At 47.6% G+C, this 24,261-nt stretch overlaps 2 protein-coding genes across 4 annotated transcripts in view; one reads left to right on the top strand and one right to left on the bottom strand.

Moving 5' to 3' along the window:
- The window catches only part of LOC119174491 (uncharacterized), a 791,579-nt gene that overhangs the window by 702,261 nt on the left and 65,057 nt on the right, over positions 1–24,261 (bottom strand). The window contains exon 1 of one of the 2 annotated variants that reach the window (XM_075895552.1): positions 12,034–12,075. The exons of the other annotated variant lie outside the window; for it this stretch is intronic. Within the exon in view, the coding sequence (XP_075751667.1) occupies positions 12,034–12,060 (27 nt within the window). The 5' untranslated portion in view covers positions 12,061–12,075. Of the gene's footprint in view, positions 1–12,033; positions 12,076–24,261 lie in introns of those variants that run through there. 2 annotated transcript variants of the gene reach the window in all.
- On the top strand, positions 467–17,937 carry LOC142817801 (uncharacterized). 2 transcript variants are annotated; one of them, XR_012895368.1, is made up of 4 exons: positions 467–7,758; positions 7,822–8,106; positions 15,506–15,627; positions 17,749–17,937. XR_012895368.1 is itself a non-coding variant. In XM_075895557.1 (3 exons), the coding sequence occupies exons 1-3, from the start codon at positions 7,789–7,791 to the stop codon at positions 17,774–17,776; spliced, it is 468 nt and encodes a 155-aa protein (XP_075751672.1). In that variant the 5' UTR covers positions 7,769–7,788; the 3' UTR covers positions 17,777–17,937. The 2 variants fall into 2 exon arrangements, 1 of the variants encoding a protein (XP_075751672.1); XM_075895557.1 differs by lacking the exon at positions 467–7,758 and having other exon boundaries at positions 7,769–8,106.

Here is a 24,261-nt window from a genome sequence, read left to right as displayed (position 1 = left end):
AGATGGATGGACGGATGGACGCATGGACGGAAGCACGGATGGACAGACAAGCAGATGGACGGATAGATGGACACGCGGTCGAACGGACAGACAGACTGACGCACGGATGGACAGACGCACAGACGGAAGCATGGACGGACGCGCGGACTGAGGGATGGACGGACCGACAGATGCACTGACAGACGCATGGACGAAGGGACACGCGGATGGACGAATGTGTGCACGCACAGACGGATGGACGCACGGACAGAAGCGCGGACGGACTCATGGGCGTTTCGACCTACTCATCATTCAGCCCGTGGATATGCTGCGTTTTTTTTTTTTTTTTGCAACCTCGTTAGTCTACGGCGAGGGTTCGGCCAAAGTCGCAAGAGAACCCCTTTTTTGAGACAAACGTCGACCGCTGAATATCGACTGGAGTTCAAATAGCGATACAGCTTGCCTACAGAACAGCGCAGGCTCACGTATTGTTATGCCAGCGAGTCCTCGTCAAACGACCGTGCCTCTGAAAAAGGCAATCTGGGTCAAGGCCAGCCCGCCGTCTGCCCGACGCGAACATCTCAACGGCGTGAACATGCGCGGCGCCTCTCTCGCCCACGTGCATTGAGTCATCGGCGCACGTGACAGCGAGCCGGCGTTCTCGTGCCGGGTGGTCTGACGCATGGCGCGGCGACCCCCATTGGCGGAATCTGCCCGGACGACCCGCGGCGCTTCTGATTGGACACTTTGGTTGGACCCGGTGTAAATAAAAGAAGCCCTGCGGCGTGTCGCGATCGGCGGTCCTATGTGAGAGGCGTCCCCGTGTCGGAGTGCCGACATGTGTGTGAGTCAGCGGTCTTAGGCAAAAGGCTGAACTATGTGTTAGAGAGAAGAGCTCGGCTCTTCGAGTCTCTGTCGGCCCCAGTGCCGAAATTGTAACGCCTCTGTAAATATGCTGTACATAAACCTTGTTTAACTCACCGTCGTCTCGTCCGCTCGTCTTATCAGCTCTGCGCAGAAGCAGTCGCGAGCTGATAAACATACGCTACCAAACGGCTGGTGACCTTCCCGGCGGAGTTGAAAGCAGTGGCGCCTCCGGGGCCGTGTTGGCGTCGCCGTCTTTCGCAACAGTGGTGGCTTCGGCGGGATCGGTCCGCCTACGCAACAGTGGAGGTCAGCGGCGGGATCGGTCCGTCTTACGCAACAGTGGTGGCAGCGGTGGGATTTCGGAGGTGGCTTCGCAACAGTGGTGGCTTCGGCGGGATCGTTCTACGCTTCGCAACAGTGGTTGGCAGCTGCGGGATCGGCCGGCGTCAGCGACATCGATGCGGTGAGTGCCTGATGTTTTCCCCTCAGTTCACCAGACTACTCTAGCTCAGGTTGTAGTAGTTTAGAGAAAGGGCTGTGTGAAGCATTGAAGTGAGCTTTGATCGTTTCAAGCCAAGTTGAAGTGCTTTGAAACCAAAGTTAATGCGGAGGTGGTAAACACGGGAGTGTGAGAAATTGCTTGCGCGTCTTGCTAGTAGGCTTATAGTGGGTACGGCAAGTAAATTCTTAACAGGGGCAAACAGCGAGAGGCTAGTGTGAACGATGGAGAACCTTAAAGTGAAGGAACTCATCGAAATTTGTGAGGAACTCGGCATTACTTTGGGCCGTGCGAAACGAAAGCAAGCGATCCTTGAGATCATGAAGGATGAGGGAGTGTCGGCGGAGGAAGTCGATGAGGCCTGGGCGGATATCAAAGCACGCCGCGAGGAGGCTGAAAGGCGAGAAGTAGAAGCTCGCGAACGTGAAGAAGCTGAAAGGCGCGAAGCTCGCGAACGTGAAGAAGTTGAAAGGCGCGAACGTCGTGAGCGCGAGGAGGCCGAGAGACAAGAGCGTCTCGAGTTGAAACGACTAGAATTGGCAATCCTACAGTGTTCGCAGGCGCCTAGCGTAGCTTCTCCGACGATTCAGGTCAGCGGTTTTAGAATTCGGGACCAACTGCCACCGTTCGTAGTAGGCGAGGACATGGCGAAGTATCTCGTCAAGTTTGAACACGTCTGTGAGCGAAACGCTTTGGAGCGGTGTCTTTGGGCGCGGAACCTGTTAGCTCTTCTTCCCGGCGAAGTGTCCGACGCGATAACTTGCTTGTCGAGGGAAGCGTTTGAGAGCTATGACGAGGTTAAGGAAGTGCTCTTAAGACGTTATAAATTGTCACCCGAGGCTTTCAGGCAAAGGTTCCGGTATGCTAAAAAGGGGAATGAGTCACACGTTGACTTCGCGTTTCGTCTTAAAGCCGATTTGATTGAATGGCTCAAGGGCGAAGGTGTTTATGACGACCGCGATAAAGTGGTGGAATGCGTTGCATTGGAGCAATTCTACCGCTGCATCGAGGAGGATGTTAAACTTTGGCTGCAGGACAAACTTGGTGAAGTACAGCTAAACAAAGCAGCTGAGTTAGCTGAGGAGTATTATACTCGCCGAAAGTTGCATAGCAGGGCAGTGCGCGTTGAAAAAGATGAGAGAAAAGAGGGCTTTTCAAGGAAACCTGATCAACGGAAACCCGCTCCGCACCGTAATTTCAAAAAGGACCCATCTCTTACTAAGGACAGTGTAGGGGAAGGGCAAGCAGAAGCGGAGAAATCGAGTGAGGTTTCTACCACACAGGCATTTGAATCGGAAAACAAACGGAAGCCGCTAATCTGCTACAACTGTAAAAAGGAAGGGCACATCGCGAGAAACTGTCAGGAAAAGTTTGCCTTCGCAACGATCCGAGAATCAGGAAAAAACATGCGGTTGCTGGAGCCGTATCTCCAAGAAATTAGGGTCAATGAGAAAACGTGCCGAGCACTTAGAGACTCAGCGGCAACCATGGACGTTGTCCATCCTTCATTGGTGTCTCCGGATGACTTCACAGGAGAATGCGCGTGGATCAGGCAAGTCGCCGAGGAGCAGAGTGTTCGCTTACCAATCGCCACCGTTGTCATTGAAGGCCCGTTCGGTAAGCTTTGCACCGAAGCGGCTGTGTCTGCCGCGCTGAATGGTCGGTTTTCTTATCTTTTCTCCAACAACTCGGAGCAGCTTCTCAAAGAGCAGGGCAAATCGTTCTTCCCCAACTTAGCGTGCATGGCTCCCACGCGATCGCAAGCGCGAAAGCTTTCGCGGAAGCTTGACTTGGTTCCATGCGGTGAACCCTCAAGTGACCTTGTCGGCGGGTCGACGGAACCCCAGAAAGGAAATTTTCCGCATGAGTCATGTGAGCAGTCACGCGAGCGGCCCGTCGCGGGAGCGGCCGGCGCGGTATGCGCTGGGGGAGACGACGTGGCGCCATTGAGTCAGAGCGAGAGGGTTGCAACGCTCTCGCCTGTTGCGGAAAGTTGGAGCGAGCTGCCGAGAGTTGATCGAGAGACGCTCATTCGAGGGCAGCGTGAGGATCTCTCGATTGAAGCGCTAGTGGAAAGCCAAATTGAAGCGCGAGTGGAAAGCCAGAAAAACGCGGCAAAAGTGCTGTCGAAGGAGCACTACGAGAAATCGGGGAAGAAGCGCGCTTTTGAAGTTGATAATCAGGTAATGCGGCTGCAGCCACCCAAAAGGAACAAGCTTGAGGTTGATTGGGAAGGGCCCGCCACAGTATTATCGAAGCCTGGCGATACAACTTATGAGGTGCAAGTAGGAAGGCGGCAGAACAAAATTTACAACTTGATGAAACCCAATGTTCAACATCAAGCGGTCGTAAATCAGCTGTTGAAGGCTTCAGAGGAGGAGGGAGCAGAAAATTTGAGTTCTAGTGAGGTGATCGAAGGGGGATCGAAAGTAATTTGGGAGCAGATAAACCTAGAGCCAAGCTTAAGTGAAGGAGGACCTGAGAAAGAGGACCTGAGAAAGACTGGTTCCGAGTTTGAAGACGTGTTTTCGGACCGCCCCGGAAACATGAGGGTGATCGAACACGATATCGAGCTAAGCGGTGAGGAGTCAATCAGTAGCAAGCCGTATCGTTGTTCCCCTGTGCAACGTCGCAAGTGTGAGCCGCTCTTGGTGCCGCATAGGTATCGTCGCCTAAAAGTGGCCGGTTACTGAGGTGGAGCATGTTGCTCCACAGCGCAACTTTGACGTTCGCTAAAGAAAAAAAAAAGGGAAAGTTAAACGCTAATGCAGGTGCATTGAGCAGTGCGTTCCAGCTAGTAACTTCTCAACCTTTCGGTTTCTCGCTGGCGATTCGGGGCAAAATTTTGACCTCATCACGACCTGGGCCGAGCGCTCTCGTTCAGAGTGATCTCAAGGGGCAAACTTTATGTGGTATTCTAATTCGTTGCGGGGTTGTAATTGTGAAAAATTCAAGTTCTTACTTTAGGAGTCTTTTGTCCCACATGTGCCTCTTGATGTAGAGGGAACGAAATTCCGATAGACACGTAGATAGGTATATGTTGTTCTATACTTTGTCTGGTGTTCTGTTGGGTGACCGAGGGCACTTGCTTGTGTCGTGTGTTGTCTGTTGTCGATCCGTTCTTGGCAAGTTGCAGAACCATCGACAAGTGCTGAAACCGAAGATGGTCAGAAGAGACGAGTGAAGCTGGTCAGCAAGTTGTGGCGACAAGCCAGTGGAGCTGGGATCCGTCGTCAAAAATGGGATGTGTTCCCGGAACAGTTTGGAGCTGTATTCTCCACATGGCCCTGGAGGCGAACCTGGAGGGACCTGGCGAACGAGCGCACCTGACATCCGAGCCCCGTGGAAGCAGCTCGTCTTTCCGGTGCATTGTCTGGCGGCGGGGGTGCTGTTATGCCAGCGAGTCCTCGTCAAACGACCGTGCCTCTGAAAAAGGCAATCTGGGTCAAGGCCAGCCCGCCGTCTGCCCGACGCGAACATCTCAACGGCGTGAACATGCGCGGCGCCTCTCTCGCCCACGTGCATTGAGTCATCGGCGCACGTGACAGCGAGCCGGCGTTCTCGTGCCGGGTGGTCTGACGCATGGCGCGGCGACCCCCATTGGCGGAATCTGCCCGGACGACCCGCGGCGCTTCTGATTGGACACTTTGGTTGGACCCGGTGTAAATAAAAGAAGCCCTGCGGCGTGTCGCGATCGGCGGTCCTATGTGAGAGGCGTCCTCGTGTCGGAGTGCCGACATGTGTGTGAGTCAGCGGTCTTAGGCAAAAGGCTGAACTATGTGTTAGAGAGAAGAGCTCGGCTCTTCGAGTCTCTGTCGGCCCCAGTGCCGAAATTGTAACGCCTCTGTAAATATGCTGTACATAAACCTTGTTTAACTCACCGTCGTCTCGTCCGCTCGTCTTATCAGCTCTGCGCAGAAGCAGTCGCGAGCTGATAAACATACGCTACCAAACGGCTGGTGACCTTCCCGGCGGAGTTGAAAGCAGTGGCGCCTCCGGGGCCGTGTTGGCGTCGCCGTCTTTCGCAACAGTGGTGGCTTCGGCGGGATCGGTCCGCCTACGCAACAGTGGAGGTCAGCGGCGGGATCGGTCCGTCTTACGCAACAGTATACAGCACGATTAACAGTCTTACGCGTACAGCGCTGCCCGTAGCCTGCTCCAATTTCGCGGTCGATAAAACTTAGGTGGCGACGTGTCAACGCCAACATTTAACAGATCGTACCTTGTGCCGCATGCTGGGGTTACCTCACAGAGTTGAACAATGGTAAATCAGCTCATAACGAGTTTGCCGATAATTGGAATATCCGAAAGTTCCGAGTCTGTGAAAGGACGGCTTACTTCTCTCCCACAGTTGAGTACCAAGTACTCGAAATTGTTAAGCCCTTCTACAAACACTGAAGTATTACTACATGTCGATGTGGCCTCACTAAGTGTGTGACCCACGGGAGGGCTTTCAGCTCTCCCATAGTGAGTACCGAGTACTCCAAATCGTTAACCACTTTTTAGTGGCGAAGCTCCTTAAAGCGGCACCCGTTCGTCCTTCATCGTAGTATGTAACATGTCTTACGCTTTGACCTACAAGGTGGTGCCGGTAGGAGATTTTTTCTGTGCGTTGTTGAACAATAAAAATTCGTAGCGTGCGCGCTAACTAAAAGCCGAATTCTCCTGTCTCTCATTCCCCCTTAGCAGCCATTGGCATGTACATTGAGCACTATCTGACAAGAAAGGGTTGCTACGTTATACTCGCTGGGCGTAACCTCCTTGGTTTCAGAAAGGTTTAGCGAGCGTTGGTCCGCAGTGCCATGAATACAGTGAATTAGTATATACCATGAACTCGAGCTGGTTAAAGGTGGGAAGTAGACACGAAGCGCAAGCCGTAAGAAAGTGTGCTTGTGCCACCTCTCGTTTAGTCCTTGGAATGTCCGCTGGATGGTGGTGCTTCTATATGCGGAATATATGATGAAAAGGTGCGAGATGGTGGTACTTGGAGTGCTGAATAGATGGACGAACGGACACACAGACAGATGCATGGACGGAAGCAGGGGTGGATGCATGGACGAACGCAGGGACGGACGCACGGATGGAAGTGCGGACGCACGAACAGACGCACGCACAGACGGGTGGATGGATGGGCGCATGGATGGTCACACAGACGGACGCATGGACGGACGGAAGCAAGAACGAATGGACGAACGGATGCTCGCCCCACTCTCCATCATTCACCCCGTGAATATGCTGCCATTTTTTTTCTAAACACCAGTTTTTCTAAGCAAATTTTTGTGCGTCTGAATGTTCTGTTCAGTTGCAATGTTCTGTTTTAATGTTACAGATGTCCACTGCCTGTGAGAATATATTTTTTCTAGACACAGAACTGTGTCGTTGTACCATTGTATTATGACATCACACAGAGTTCTTTTGTACATGCATGCCACGTCTGTCACGAATGTTAGGTTAATTATGTGTTCAGTACAACATAGTGATGTTTGCCGTGGCACATAGATATGCCGAAGTGCATTTGCCCCTCATTACTGGAATGTTATGAAAATTTTGTTTTTGTACGTAGTGTAAAGAAACGTTTATTGGCGGAGTCCTTAGGGTGTGGGCTGTTAATTCCCTTCGCTGTAGTAGTAGTAGTAGTAGTAGTAGTAGTAGTAGTAGTAGTAGTAGTAGTAGTAGTAGTAGTAGTAGTAGGATGTAGCCACCTCTATTTTATGAACTGCTCAATAGGTGACGTTGTGTTTATATGTCCTTGGAAATAATATCACTAGATGGCGTTAGTGGTTTTCATATAGTTGACGAACGGACGGACGTACGGGTGGACAGACAGACAGACAGACAGACAGACAGACAGACAGACAGACGTTTCGCCCCACTTGTCATCATTCACTCCGTGGGTATGCTATATTTTTTTCTAAACTGTATGAACTGTACAGCAAAACTGTCCGTCTTGGACATTTTGTGTCCCCTCCATGATGAGTACCTTAAAGTGCTCTGAATCGTTAAACACTTTTTTTCTAAACACACAATATTCTGACGCGATGTCAATGTGTTTAGTGCATAAGCGTCTCAAGTGTTTGCGCATACAGGTTGTATAAATTTTCCTCTGTTAATAAGTATCTCCTCACAGTATCGTGCGAAACTGGTGCTGAGTCCGGTTAAATAAATGCGAAGTATGTTCGCGTTGTGTTATACTGTTGCCCGTATACGCCATCTCGGTGGGCTGATTTCCGACAGAGCATTGAAATCCACGGAAGTCTCACTGGACGGTCAGTCTGCAGCAGGAATAAACCGCGGAGCACTACCACTCCTGCAAGGTTGTTTATTAAAGATGAGGTGATGTTCTGCGTCACAGCGCACGAAGCTCAGAACCTCAACGGCTCATAAACTCTCCGCTGGTTCCTTACCTTACTAAAGTGAGTGGGCACGGGAGCAGCGCATCAAGCATGATGCCTGATCTGCGTGTTTTTCCAATGCAGGCTGCGCTTGCGCTGTTGGTGGTCTGGCTACCGGCTGTCTCTTCTGACTCGGCGTGTTCGCATCTGCTCTGGCAGGTGCATTCTTCTGGCGTCAAAACCACAAGCAGTGGCATATTCTTCAATGCAACTTCATCGGCGAAGCTCGACCATCATCTACCAACAGCATCGACAATGACATCGCTCCCCGGAAACCACAAAAGCAGCTTGCGGACCAACCTGTTCCTCAGTGGGCACGGGAGCAGCGCATCAAGCATGATGCCTGATCTGCGTGTTTTTCCAATGCAGGTGTGTAGAAAATATTCTCTTTATGCTAAAAAGTCGAATAATACCTGCCTTTTGCTGTTCCCGTGCCCACGGGTTTTGTTTGATATCATTTGTGACTGCTTTTCCACTGCCTTCCTATTATTGTGTTGCGGGGATATTGAAGCTAATCCTGGGCCAACAACGCGTTCTGAAGCGCTATTGCAACTTGAAACGCTACCCGAGAACCCCGCTGAACAAATGAGTGTACTATTTCAGCTTCTTAAAGACGTTCATGCGCGTTCTGTTCAAAGTTCGAAGAATCACACTGATCTAGCTGCTGATGTAAAAACCATAAAAAACGGTCAAAAGGACGTCGAGACGAAAGTAACCGGAATACTAAAAAGACTAGATGAACTAGAAAACAAATCCAAAATTGTCGAAAACTTCAAAAGTGAGCTATCAAGCATGCGTAGTATGGTATCAGAAACTACTGCTCAAAACAGCTTGCTACAGGCTCGCCTGGACGAGCTTGAAGATAGGTCTCGACGTGACAATTTAATTTTTCATGGGTTTCCAGATGTCAAAGAATCCTGGGAAGAAACTGAAGCAAAGGTGGTCACTGAAATTACGTCCGTCATAGGGTCATTTTCGCCAAACTCGATTCATCGCGCACACCGACTAGGCTCATTTTCACAAAACCGATGCCGTCCCATCATTGTAAAGTTTAGCGACATCAAAACTAAACAAAGTTTTGTCTGCACGCTCCCAATTTAAAATAAAAGACATAGGCATTAGCGAAGACTTCTCGCCCGCTACGCGCATCATCCGAAAAAAGCTCACTGATTTCGCAAAAAAACTGCCAGAATCCCCCCAATTTAACTTACGTTACAACAAGCTATATGTTAATAAAAAATGCTACATGTTTGATACTAACGCTGGACAGGTTATTGAAGTAGAACGGCCTGGTCGAGGTTTCGAAAGTAACATCCAGGCACGTGTCCCTTCCTAGGAACGCGCGAGGGGTAGTGGTCCTAAATCTAACCCATGGATCTCTGTTCTGTTCACGAACATAAGAAGCCTTCTTAACAAATATGATTCTTTATCTTCCGCAATAGATACCTGCAATGCACAAATAATTGTACTAACCGAAACGTGGCTCCGTCCGCATGTGCAGGACTCGGAAATTTTTAATCAAGCGAGTCATTTTGCAATTTATCGTTGTGATCGAACTGCGCATCGGGGTGGCGGTGTTCTGTTAGCGATATCCAAAAACATATCTTCTTCTTGCATACACATTACCACCACTCTTGAAACTATCTGGGCTTTGCTCACTATTGGCCATCAAAAAATCGTCTTAGGCGCATGCTATCGTTCCCCTTCGTCGTCCTCAACATTTGTTAACGAACTCCACGACGTTATGAACCACATCGTAACACGTTTCCCCAGTTATCCCTTATTTTTACTCGGTGACTTTAACTTTCCGAACATAAATTGGACTACACAACCAGTTTCCATTTCTCCTTTTTCGACACAAGCTTCTGAGTTTTTTAACTTTTGCTCTATCTTTTCTTTAACGCAATTAGTAGATCATTCAACTAGAATATCATCTCACGCAGCTAACACTCTTGACTTAATCCTAACTACGCGGCCCGATTTTTCTTCCAACATAACGTACTTGCCCGGAATCAGCGATCATTCTCTTCTCAGTTTTTCTTTTAATGCATCATTCCCAAAAGTTTCAAACAACAAAAAAGTAATTCGTGACTACAAAAAGGCGAACTTTCAGGCTATTAATCACGAGTTATCCATCTTTCTTGATACTTTTTGGCAAACTTCGATGATCATTCTGTTCAAACTAACTGGGACATATTTGCGCGTAAAGTTTACGATCTAACAGAAAAATTCATACCAAAACGCACTATCACATGTAATCATCGCGCCCCGTGGTACAACGCCATCTTGAAAAGGCTGTCTAACCGTAAGAAGCGCCTTTATCGTTCTGCCAGGAAATCGCCAACTGATTCCCGATGGGAAGCTTACAGATTAGCATCGAACGCTTACATATCTGCATTAAAAGCTGCTAAATCTTCATTTTTATCCCAAACCCTGCCATCCATGCTTAATAATAACGTTAGAAAGTTTTGGAAAGTCATAAATCCGCCACATGATAACAGTATTTACTTAGAAGACGCATCGGGCAATTCCATTTCCTTGAGTGATTGTGCGGCTGTGCTCAATGATACATTCACGAAAAACTTTTCTGTTCCTTCCACAGTTAATGCTCCTAGCGTGCAGACATATAATTTTCCTGTAATGTCCTCCATCTGTATCGAAGCGCCAGGTGTGGCTAAGTTGATTGCTGGACTTAAATACCATTCTTCTCCAGGTTACGATTTAATAGACTCGAAGTTTTTGAAGAATACAAGTTCATTTAGTTCTATTATTTTAACAAAAATATTCCAGCAGTCACTTGACACATCTACGCTACCCATACAATAGAAAATAGGTAAGGTGGTTCCACTCTTCAAATCTGGCCAAAAAACATCCCCCGCAAATTACCGCCCTATATCTTTAACCAGTACCTGCTGTAAATTACTGGAACATATCATATTCTCACATCTAGTCAATTTCCTTGAATCAAATTCGTTTTTTACATCTGCACAGCACGGTTTTCGCAAATCGCTCTCATGCGAAACACAGTTAATATCCTTTACTCACAAGCTGCATATCATTTTAGACCAATCATCAAAAGTTGACTGTGTTTATTTAGACTTTTCCAAAGCCTTTGACAAGGTATGCCACAAGCTGCTACTACACAAACTAAGCAAACTCCAACTCGATGACACCATAATGAAGTGGATTGTATGTTTCCTTGAAAATCGCTCGCAATTTGTTTCAGCTAATAATCATAACTCTTCATTCAGCCAGGTTTCCTCTGGTGTCCCCCAGGGATCTGTTCTTGGACCTCTTTTGTTTCTTATTTACATTAACGATCTGCCTTCTCTTATATCCTCTAATGTTCATTTGTTTGCCGACGACTGCGTAATTTTTCGCGAAATAACTGCTGACAACGACTCCTACTCTCTCCAGTCAGATCTAAATAGTGTAAGCAACTGGTGCAAAGAATGGTTAATGGAACTTAATGTCAACAAATGTAAAGTAATGCGTGTATCGAGAACTACTAGTTGTATGCCTATATATTACCTGAACAATACACCACTTGAAATCGTTTCCTCTTACAAGTACTTAGGTGTTCATATTACCAACAACTTAACTTGGACGAAACACATCGAATACATTATTAACAAGGCAAACCGCATGCTAGGTTATTTACGTCGAAACTTTTTTTCAGCCCCGTCTTCTTTAAAACTTCTTCTATACAAAACGCTAATCAGATCGAAACTAGAGTATGCAACACCAGTATGGGATCCTTGCCACGACAACTTACTCACCGCACTTGAACTTGTTCAGAATAATTCAGCCCGTTTCATACTATCAAATTACAACAGAACGGCAAGTGTAACGGCAATGAAAAGTAGTATTGACCTCCCATCCTTAGCATCACGACGTCGCATTTTTTCGCCTAACTTTATTTCATAAGATTTATTACCATGCTTCTCTCCATGCTGAACTGCTTTCACAACCTCAGTACATATCATGTCGAATTGACCATAATCATAAAGTTGGAGTTGTTTCATCTAACACTAAATATTTTGCTGAGTCTTTCATTCCAAAAACATCCCGAGAGTGGAACCACCTTCCCGCCGATGTTGTTTCCATACGCGTTAATCACCTGTTTCATCAAGCATTAGCTAATATTGTATAATCAGGATAATCTATGTTTTTTCTATTTAAACACATGCTCTGTTTTTTCTATGTTTTGTACATCTTGTTACTCCCACTCCCCTCTTCAATGCCCATGGCCTTGAGGGTATAATAAATAAATAAATAAATAAACCTTAGACATACCTTACTAAAGGAGCCCTGGGAGGTCATTCTCGCTCGAGCCGACCTGCAGACCCAGAAGGGTCTCTTGGATCAGGCTGAGCGTGCAGCAATCGCCACTGGAGTACTGGACTAGGGATCCGCCCTTGCCGATCTCTTGTCTCTAGTTTTTGAATAAAGTTTTTCAACCAATCCACTGGCAGAACTGAATATGCAACGGTTTTTTCTTCTTCTCTTTTTCCTCCTTTCTTCTTTTCTGTTTTCCCTTTCTTCCTTCCTTCTTTCCTTCCTTTCTTCCTTCCTTCCTTCTTTCCTTCCTTTCTTCCTTCATTCCTTCCTTTCTTTCCTTCATTCCTTCCTTTCTTCCTTCCTTTCTGTCTTTCTTTCTCTCAGGAGTGGTAAGAGACGCACGCGAAACCTTGCTAGAGTCGTACAGCCGTCCGTGTACCGTAAATTCCGTTGCTCACGAACGCGCCCTCGAGGCAAGAGATGGCGGTGATAGCGGCGTGCCGAGGAGCCAAATGTTCAGCGCGTGTGCAACACATATCGGCCAAGACGTAGTGTCCAACGCTGCACCCTCGGCGGGACACCACTCGCTCCCGTCGGCTGTGTGTACGGACGCGGTCACGTTCGCCGACTCCGGTGCACGGCACGTGTTCGCCCCGACGCCGTCGTTTATAAGCTCATAACCGCTTCCGGTGCCCGAAGGACACGCGCACTTGTGGCTTCTTTCTTTATTATATATAGCTCAAGTGTTTTGAGTGGCAGAGCGTAGACGCACGGTGCCTTGCACAGTGAGTGTGAATAATCGAAATTACTGTCTCTCTCTCACTCCCTTTCACTCATATGCGTACTTATTCCCGTCTAGTATAGAGAGAATGAGTGGGACTTGAAAATGAAGGAATGTGGGAAGGTTAATTCAGCAGAACATTATTTCATTTGTCAACATACACATGGAGTGGCCAAGAAGAATATAGAAGAAAAACGTGTATATGTCAACGTATATAGATAAAACTACGTGCAAGCAATCACTTAGCGAAGTCTATTTGACCTCCATGGCCCTTCTCTCCTCTATTGCCTTCTACAGCAGCATACCTTACGCCACATGTTAGTTTCTTTGCATACGTTGCTTCTTTTTTCTTTTTCTCAGACAACCATTTCTCATCATCTCCGCTATGCTTGCGCAAGTTTACTATCATACATCTCCTCTTGCTGCATCAATGTACACCCGTATTAATCAAAGGGAGGTACGACACAAGTTCGAACCTCCCCACTCCCCTCTCTTCAAACCAAGAATAATATTCCTGGCTAGACGCCTGCACCCACAAGTGCCATTTCTCGAACATTTAACGATTACCGAACAGAAAAAAAAAATAAATCCAACAACCGATACGGGTGCTTGAAAGTTCGGTAATAGGTCGTCATAATTCTTAACACTTTTTTTCTTTCCGCCTCTAAATATTTCGCGGTGTGAGACATTACAGCGACTAAATACACCTGTACTCTGCGCGTTTCGCATTCTAAATAAATTTCCGCGTTCAGACAGCGTGATTGCTGTCGGGAAGGCATAAAAACGCGAGGTCTTCTTGAATAATTGATCGAGCACACCAAGGTTACACACTCAATAACCGATAAAGAGACAAACCCCATCAATTCATGCCCGTTGTCACTGTAACGGGACAAGTGCCAACCTGAAAAGAGCGCGCCAACGACATTAACCATGTGAACCATGGCCCTCTGCAGGCACGGAAACTTTTGTGAGACAATCCATTTCGATTCCTTTTTTTTTTTTTACATTTGATTTCCACTCACTCATTCATTCGTTTGTTGACTGGCTCACGCACCTTTTCTGTACTGCTGAACTCTGGCAGCTCCCGAAACAAAACAGACGATATATTACGTGATAGCACACCAATACGTGATGCGCACAAAACAGCATTCTGCGTTTTCGATCAGAACGCGTGTTCGCACGCATAGGCCGTCCGCGTGTTGTTTTCTTGGCGTCGCGGTCACTGTATTATACATTGTGAAACTGAACACACTCTTCATGCTACGCGGATAGCATAGCGTACAAGTATATATGTACGCTCTGCCAATGTCACCCGGTGAACCCCGGGAACGCATACAGCTACCTCCTTGGCTCTGCCCTTCCGCGCGATGCGGCCTTTGTTTATGACGTGGGACTGTTACGCTGCCAAACGCCAATGTCTTTCCTCTTAGAGGCCTCCCGCTGCTCTCTATCCCGTCTACGCCTCCGCAATTGGAACAGAACTAGCTGTCTGGCAGGCCCACCCACCTAGCCTGCCTCGGCCATGGAATGGGTAGTTCGCATAGACGTTATACTAAGTGTAATCTGGGGGCAGTATAGACCACCGAGAAGCGCTGGCGAGCGACTTGACATCCTTACATGCCCGTGATGCGCCCAGAGACAAATGAATGACAGTAGTAATCCGCCGAATGAAGTACTATACAACCAAGCGCAAGCGAATGCAGTGCGGGTGAAGCTATAGTCTGCACTAAAACTATACTCTGTTTCATACAGAAGGGTAAACGCTATGGAAGCTAACAAGACTTCTTGCAGACACGTTCGCACTAAGAAAAAGTTTACCGATGTTACCAACTGCATTGTAACTTTTTTTTTTCGTTTTTAGACTGGAGGATATGTTGAAATGCCTTGTGCTTTAGAAATCAACAAAATCCCGTTATTTACATGTTTTTCAATACTTCGTTCGCGATTTATTAGCGTCGTACAGTTATCGCATATCGTGGCGTCCGCGATTATCGCGGCCGCAGCCAATCGCGGAGGCCACGTTTACAACAATTAACTCCCAACGCGAGACGCGGGGAAATCTAGGCATTTTGCTGATCGAACGTCTTGCACACCTTCCACAGCCCACCTTCCACAAAACGGAGTATGTATAGCTTAATAAGAAGCGGCGTAAGTTTCACATTTCATGACTCCTTGGAGTCTCTGTAAAGCCAGTAGGGTGCGGCGCACAGTTATACTATTGCTACCCGATGCATACCCGATGCAGACCGATTACGTGTTCAATAGCCACATGTTCGCAATCTCTGGGTGACGTGACATGACTCGCCCTTTGCAGCTCCGTATATCGACACAGCTGACGGGGAAGTAATGAACTGAGCGAACGGGTTTACCGGCTGGCCGAGAGCGTACAGCCGAAGCACTTAGAAATGGACTCACGTACAGATTGAACCGATCAAACAACGTGCGATATGTATCGAAAGGGTGTCGCATCAACGGCTGAAGGAATTGCATTAGGGAGCCCTGATAATGTAGCTTGCGAACAGAAACACGTTTTCTGCATATGAGAGGGAAGCGTGAGTGTACTTTCAATAACACCTCTGTTTAAGCCATTAAAAATATCTTACAGATATGTAGCATGAATCTTTCCTTACTTTTGTTTTCACACTGCGCAATGCTCTCGATTACCCCCCCGTTTATTTCTTTCATTTATTTGATTTGCATACACAGATACACAAGAACACAGAAGTAAGAGGTGAGAGCAAGCTGGGAACTGCCACCTGGAGGGGCACAACGCCTGCTCGGGAATTGAACTTCCATGCACGCCTCTTCAGTCACAACAGGAAACAGAGGTGATAACGCGTACATTTCCCGGCAACAACAAATCCTGGGAACGAGAAACGCATCAGATCAGATCAGATTTCCGTATTAAAAAAAACAGATTTCTATATCAGATACGGCTGATTACGAATAAGCCCTTTAGCGACAGAGCGTTGGTCATTGGAAAATGACGGATTCAAATACGCACGTGGCCTGCACACTTTTGGGGACATCGTTTGCGTAGATTTACCGGCGCCGGGTTAAAGGTGCGCTCATAGGTGTGCGTATATGCATGTGTGTGCCGAGCTTGAGGCCCACGGGACAGCTCTATGCTTTCCCATAGAAGAGTATCCCGTACTCTAATTAATAAACGCGAAGCGTTTCTTAGCGAATTTCGGCGAGTTTAGATCTATCTATCTATCTATCTATATCTATCTATCTATCTATCTATCTATCTATCTATCTATCTATCTATCTATCTATCTATCTATCTATCTATCTATCTATCTATCTATCTATCTATCTATCTATCTATCCACCTACGACTATTAGGTCTCCTGGCCGATTCCATAATGGTATGGATAACAAACTTGGTATGGCATAACATGGCTGTATGACGAGCATATTTTACAAGTCGTAACATGAAAATCATGACATTTATGTTATTATTGTCATGATTTACATTTCATGGCCCTGCAACTCTTGCGATGGTTTCGTTCACATGGTCTGTTGCAAAACTGTTATGGTATTGCATGATTGCATGGCGAACACAAGCGACAATAACATAATAATCATGACATGCGTGTCATGTAACAACATGACTACATGCCACGCTCATGATGCGCTCGCGACAGTTTCGCTAGCGTCACTTATACCAAATTTGGTAATACAGTACGTCAATGGATGACGAAGGTATGTGACTGAAGCAAACATGATAATCATGAGATGCGTGTCTTTAATAACATGACTACATGCCACGCTCATGGTGCGCTGGCAGCCGTTGCGCTAGCTTCACTTATACCAAATTCGGTATAATGAGACGTGAATGAATGACGAAGGCATGATACTGGTGCAAACATGATAAGCATGAGATGCGTGTTATGTAACAACATGACTACACGCCACAGTCAAGGCGCCAATACATTTCGTCGTGACGCGGTGCGCGTGCTCGCCGGCGTTCATTTCGTCGCGTCACGCCTGCGTTGCCACGCCAGGCGCCGGTCCTGACATATACTCGCAGGCGCGCCCCCCCCCCCCCCCCCTGTGTTGCTTTTACGCATGTGCGTCTCAGCGTGTTCAGCGTCCCTCGGTCACGAAAAGAGGGAGATGCAGTGTTGTCTGCATGACGCATCAGCGCGAAATGCAGCATGTCGCATTTCGCTCCGGTTGCCGTCAGCCGCGCCGATGGACGCTGGTCGCGCTTGGCGTCAGACTATAGAGCGCTCGCGTTTTGCTAATGTAGCGTCGCTGTACCCGGCGTGCGCGTGCGTCAACGCTACATTGGAGAATATTAGACCCTTCACGATGTGCTCGCGGCCGTTTTGTTAGCTCCACATATACCAAATTTGGTGTTTCGTGACGTCAATGGATGCCGAAATATATGTCTGGTGCAAACATGATAATCCTGACACGCGTGCCATGTAAGAACATGACAACATACCACGCTCATACTATAGCGTGCTCGCAGCCGTTTCGCTAGCTCCACATATACTAAATTTGGCATCACGTGACTTGAATAGATGACGAAGGTAGACGACACCTCCAAACATGATAATCATGACACGGACGTCATGTACGGCACCATTTACCTTCACCTCGTAACGTTGTGCTGATTTTAAAATGACGTATCAACATTCCTCATTCGTGCTTCACATATCATCGATTCCCATTGTATACGTGGGATCTGCCATTTTTTTTATTGTGAAGCATTTCTTAGTTAAGCTTTGTTCTTAATTTATTGTCTCCCTTTCTTTATTTCGCTGTCTTTATTTCTTTTTTTTTATCCCTATTTTGTGTCTGTTCCGATGTAATTGTTCCTCTGTCAATTTCTTTCAGTGTCTGTATATTTTCATGTCTTCTTTCTACTTCTCTCTACTTCTCTCTTTATTTCTCTTTCTATATTTTCTCTCATTGCATATTTTTTTCGCCTGTAGGTTATTGCAGCTCACGCTGGACAAATAGGCGCACGGTTCTGGAAGCGAATATGAAGATGAAGAAGAGGACGACTAGAGCACCTGCTAGTTAATGATGACGTCAGTTTTCTGTTCGCTCTGCTCGGAATAACGGTCGGTTGAAGCGGTTCCGCTGTTAAAAATAAAGCTGTCTGCTTATTATATCACGCAGCTTACGTGCCTCTTGAGCCGAATCTTTTCTTGTACATACGCCAGTGGAGTAGTAACGTACCTACATCAGCAAGACCAATTGCGCATCGGATTATTACATATCGTCCACCTCGGCAGATCAGTGGCTAAGATGCTCGGCTGCTGACCCAAAGGTCGCTGGTTCGATCCTTGCTAGTGGCGAAATGGTTGAGGCCCGTGTACTGTGGGATGTCAGCGCGCGTTAAAGAAGGCCAGATTGTCAAAATTTCCGGAGTTTTTCACTATGGCGTCTCTCAAAATCATATCATGGTTTTGGGACGAAAAAACATAGCATGTTATTATTACGCAACGAACTGCAAGAGGACGTATACGCAAACATGTGCGCAACATTTCATATCTGCGGAAACTTTCCACTCTTCTTTGCGTATGCGTTCATTTGTGCGTGTGCGTGTGTGTGTGTGCGTGCGTGTGTGTGTGTGTGTGTTTGTGCGTGTGTGTGTGTGTGTGTGTGTGTGTGTGTGTGTGTGTGTGTGTGTGTGTGTGTGTGTGTGTGTGTGTGTGTGTGTGTGTGTGTGTGTGTGTGTGTGTGTGTGTGTGCACCACTAACGAACACGCGCCCCGTACAGCTGACACCACCACTTAACAAGAAGTGGGCGGCTCACAGGCAGAGAGCGTTTTCGGCAGGTCCACGCCGAAAACAGCTTTCGAGCGATTAGCCGTATCTCCCCTGGTGATACCACCGAGAGGTGGACGCAAGGTAACGGAAAAAAAAAAATCTGCCCTCTTCCCACGGTCGAAACGCAGCAAGCGGCCGTCGCTATGAAGCAAAAACGCGCGCACAAAAATGTCCATCTTTTGTTCGGGCCCAGGTCACCGGAAAACTCTCGAAAAGACGAAGACCTGCTCTCGCGTGGTTCCGGGAAAGTTCAATTTGTGCAATCTGCAGCGCGCCTCGGACCGGTCGCTCTCGATAAGCTGGTCGCTGTGACATGGCCTGGGGCGCTGTCGCCGCTGTGGGAAGCCACTTCTTGAGCTACGCCATCGCCAGCGGCCAAGTAAAGCAGCGACGCCAACTGGAAGACACTCTCGACACGCGTTTCGTAGTTTTTCTCTGAATACACGGCAATGTTCTGCTTCGGAGTTGAATGTATGTGACTGTGACTAGTGCCCACTGCATAATAATGTTACTTGTTGCGCCGGCTGTATGAAATGGTTGCTTCTGCCGTCGACCGCTCCGTCCACGTTTGTTTCTGCCTCGACTGCATCTTACGGCTAGTTGTGCCAACCTAATTATATACTTACTTCTTAAGGAAAAAAATGCCACCATATCCACGAAGTGAATGATGATGAGTGGGCGAAGCTCCGGAGGTAAACCTGGTAAACCATGAATCCTCCGTACATTTTGCCCACTCGATTTTATTGCAACGCTCCCCCTAGCGTACGTCGCCGCACTATATCGAACGATGACACGCGCCATATGTGGCATCATTCCTATTTTATAACACCTCGCATCTTTCATAATCAACTACACGTACCGCCGTCTAGTTTATAACATCTTGCATCTTTTGGACGGACGGACGGACGGACGGACGGATGGACGGATGGACGGACGGACGGATGGATGGATGGACGGACGGACGGACGGACGGATGGATGGACGGATGGACGGACGGATGGATGGATGGACGGATGGACGGACGGACGGACGGACGGATGGATGGATGGATGGATGGATGGATGGATGGATGGATGGATGGATGGATGGATGGACGGACGGATGGACGGATGGACGGATGGATATGGCTGTACCCTTTAGATCGGGCGGTGGCTAGCGTAATACTTAGAACTGAACGAGAGGTGGCTACATACAGGGGACGCACAGCCCACGCCTTAAGGAGCTTCGCTCCTAAAAGCCTGTGATGCCTCATTAAACGCGAAATGAAATTCGACTGTATGTCATGGTGACTTGTGTCGACTATATGTTGTCGACCATCGCCATTGGTGTTTGCACCAGTGATACAAAGACTCATCTTTTGATGAAGTCGGCATAGATCATCACGACGTCACGTGTCACCAAAAATTTGTGAAGTCATCACTATGACGTGGCATAACATGAAGTGATCTTATGGCATTGTCGCTTTGTAAAAAGTGGGCCCATGTATATAGAAGACACTGCACTACTATGCGCGGAAAGATAGCTTCCGATGCCTCTGGTCCCAGAGGCAGTGCAAAAACACCTTGGATGTGGAAAGGTCGCTCAGCTAATACATCTCCTTCAGAGGCGGGCAGACGTTTAACTGGCCATAGTGTCCATTACCTGGATCACTGGCACTTTGTGCTTGCCCGTATGATGGCCCGACATCTTCATTTTGCAGGTTTCAGAAGCAATACGCAATGTAACCAACTTTTAACGCGATAGCGTTAAAGAGCTCGTGTCGCAGAAAACCCACCGCCGGCGTCAGCCCCGTCAATTATGAGCGAAAGATTGTCTGTGCGTCTGTGACTGAAAAATCAAGTTACCGAGATAGCCGCGGGAAGCCACTACTTGTCCACGCGTGTGCGCGCGATCACACTGAAAAAGCCACGCATTCGAAGAAAAAAGTGCTCAAGTCATGAGGCGGGGTAGTTTCTTTGCCCTGCCACCCCTTTTTTCTAAGTTTCCTGCGCTTTCGTCGAGACGAGAGAAGAGATAATGCAATTGCAGCATGCGACAAACCTTTGTAACTCCACTCGACTTGGACGGAATCTTAAAAATTTTGCAGCCTTGAATTCGTGAGGCAATAAGCTCTTCTAGTGAATTCATTCCACGGTTACTTGAAAAAGTGTTTCACGGCCCCTTTAACGCATTTTGTTCGACAATTGTCACGACGGAAACGAGCCCCTTACGCGATAATAGAGCACGCTGGTCCAATCTACTGTGTGCGTTTTTGTGTGCGTGCGTGTGTATGTAACAAAACATATGAATAAGTATGCACTTAGCGGTTGAAGGGTGTGCTAGGGGCCGGATTTCGCTATCGCGTTCAACTTCGAAGCTTAACGGTCCCCCATTTTTTTCCATGTATTACAGTCTCGGCTTGCGGTCCCTATGAGGGACTGAGCCGGGTGTGTGACCATCTTCCTTCCTTCCTTCCTTCCTTCCTTCCTTCCTTCCTTCCTTCCTTCCTTCCTTCCTTCCTTCCTTCCTCCCTCCCTTCCTTCCTTCCTCCCTCCCTTCCTTTCTTCCTTCTTTCCTTCTTTCCTTCCTTCCTTCCTTCCTTCCTTCCTTCCTTCCTTCCTTCCTTCCTTTCTTCCTTTCTTACACTTAAATAAAAAAAGGAAAGACACTGTTTCACGCTATTTTAAACTTGAGCCTCGGCACAAAAGGCTGTGGTCATTGGGAATTGTTCAGAAATGGTGTATCAAACAGGTGTATAAAAACTGCAGTAACATAAAAAACAGACACCCACACAAACCACTCCTGGGGTAGCCCCATTCATCGGAAGTAAAGAGCGAACTTAGAAAATTAATTGCGCTTTAAACATTTTCACTCCAAATCGCCAGAACTAACGGCAAAACAAGCACGAACGCTCAATATTGAGACATCATGAAGAGCGACAGTTGCAACTCCTCCATTTGATGCATGAAAGAAAATCGCACGCCGTACGTGATATTCTACAAGCGTCAAGTGTCCTCGATGAAATATATTTACTAGCAACGAATGCAACGCTCGCAGTCGGGCTTCATGGACTCCATTGTTCTTGCGGTGTTGTTCAGTGCACGCTTCATCTTCTGAAATTCCGAAAAATACTTTTCTAGACTCAACGTAACGTCATAATGACGTCATGATGGAGATGACGTTGCGAATTTCAACAATCTGTGGGGTCATCGTGATGTGTTTGAAAAATTATTATATGCCGACACCGCCGACAATTACTTTTAAGGTTTGATGAGGCATCTAAAGGTACTTGCTTCGAAAAATCATATCAGTTTATAGCGATTAGGTAACAGAGGGAGTGCTCTAGACGTAGGCGTAGATGCATATGAACATATTTTAGTGCCAGTATGTCATGGTTAAGTTATACGGGTCACGTACGGTAATGCGAGACAAACGAAACAAGTTTTGCAATAGACTAATATCAATCATAATTGGGACTGAAGAATATAAAACCTGTACAAGTGCAAACCCTTTATACTAGTTGGCGGCTTCGACATGGACATTGCGGACCTTAGGATCTAACTTTGTCGTCGACTATTTGAATATGTCACTATCTTTCACTCAATTTACATAATGTGGGGCGACGCACGGGTAAGATTGATATGTGGGGTCTAACGTCCCAAAACCACCTGGTTATGAAAGACACCGTGGTGGGCTCTGTATATTTCGGCCACCTGGGGTTTTTAACATGCACCCAAATCTGAGCACACGGGCCTACAGCATTTCCGCCTCCATCGAAAATTTGGCCGCTGCAGCCGGTATTCGATTCCACGACCTGCGAGTTAGCAGCCGAATACCTTAGCCACTAGACCACCACGACGGGGCCAACGTACGGGTAACGCAGGGTTACTCATTCATACGATATCCACAGCTTCGCCCACTCGTCATCATTCACTTCTTTTTTTTTCTCGAGCGACCAGTAACAAGTGCAAAAGGCCGAGTCACGATGGTACCTCTTTCCACTGTTTGATTGGACAGTGACGCCCGTAAGTGTGACGAAGCATGGCCGTCGATCGTGGCATTCAACGCCACGTCCGTCAACTTCCGCATTTTCTCGGCGTTACGTGACACCAGAGCGGAAGTGTTCGAGTACCTGCAGATGAGCCCATCTCTTAGGTCAGCGGCAACAGTCGAAGTGCGCCTTCAATCGTAACAAAGGGACGAGCATATACGCTTTACCGCGGTGCTCTCAGCGGGGTCCTTTACAACTAATCTAAATCGCCGGTCCCGAGACTTCTCCTCTCTCAATACCTTTTTGTGAACCGCAGGAATCCCATCAACCGGTGAAGTCGACGCCGAGCTGGCTCTTTAGAGACGAGCTTCTCGAATGCGGAAATGCAGCCCGGATAACGGAAGGGTATCGCCTTGAGGGGGTCGCCCCTACGACTTTACTGTGATTGTCGCTTTTTGGTTTCTCCGTTAGCGCTAACGATTATCTCTTCCCGTCATTCAACAATGCACCTGAGTGCGAGCGTGTGCAGTTTCACTACAGACCTCGCGAAACGCTGTCAAGTGAATCTCGCACACCACGCCGCATCGAAAGCTGCTAAGCTGGTGAAGGCGTAAGCAGCAAAAAGTCGCTGCTGCTTCTCGAAGACGGTGACGTTGAATATTTGACAGAACTTAGCTACGGTATTCATCGCCTTCAGACGGAATGACACTTGTATATATAGGTGGAACGCGTGGCTGTGGACACTGTTGTTATCAGCAGTTGCAAGTTTTCTCTTACAGGTTTTCTGCTCATGCTTGAATCTTAGCACAAGGACTCAGCATGCGTTACGACTACGTTGGACATCATTAAGGCATCGTTCTTCGCATACTTCCACCTCAAAACAGCATCTACAGCGGCTCGCCGGGTGCTCTAGACAAGTATGGTTCCGTCGGTATACACTGACTTGTACAAGTTAGCAAAGGTTAATGATAACTAACTGTCGTAAATAATTACTAATCTCCGATGCTGATGCTTGTGGCTGGGCAAATGACGGGTAATGAGAGTTAACGGCAGTCGAGTGGTCGCTGCAGTGGTGACGCGTGTTGGCTTTAGCCTAGTCTTGGATAACGTCACAGGTGAGGCTGTAACAGTGATTTCATTCATTTAAAGTGCAATGATACAGTTCACGAAATCCGCCAAGTTCATCCATGCAAGACTTATTGGCGTGTACCGCTACACGCAAAATAATATCGTCCGAATGGTATATCCTTTACGATGATTCGTAAACAGCCAGGAATCCTCGTCAAACCAAGAAAAACACGCTTGTTTTACGTATATCACACACATCGTTACGCCTAGGCTTCTTGCCCTTCCCTGCGTAGGGTAGCAAACTGGATGTTTGTGTGCTTCATCATCTCAACATTTCCAGTATGCCTGCAATGCAAACTTCCTTAATAATATGTTCTTTCACGTGCCAGAACAACGATGTGCTTAGTAGTCAGGCGGTAGTGCTGGGCTCCGCTTATTTCGGCAATCTGCGTGCGCTGACCCCGCACAGTACAGGAGCCTTTAGCATTTTCACCCCCATCAAAATGAGAGCGCTGCGTCAGGGATTGAATCCGTCACTTTCGGTTCGGCAGCAGCCGCGCAACGCAACCACTGTAACACCAGGTGGACAGGCACACTTCTCCACGAGCCATATAAGAAAGCGTCGCTCACT

This window comes from Rhipicephalus microplus, chromosome 5 (assembly GCF_043290135.1).
Source record: "Rhipicephalus microplus isolate Deutch F79 chromosome 5, USDA_Rmic, whole genome shotgun sequence".
Lineage (NCBI taxonomy): Eukaryota > Metazoa > Arthropoda > Arachnida > Ixodida > Ixodidae > Rhipicephalus > Rhipicephalus microplus.
Note: the sequence above shows the minus strand (reverse complement) of the source record. Positions and strands in the feature narration are given on the sequence as shown.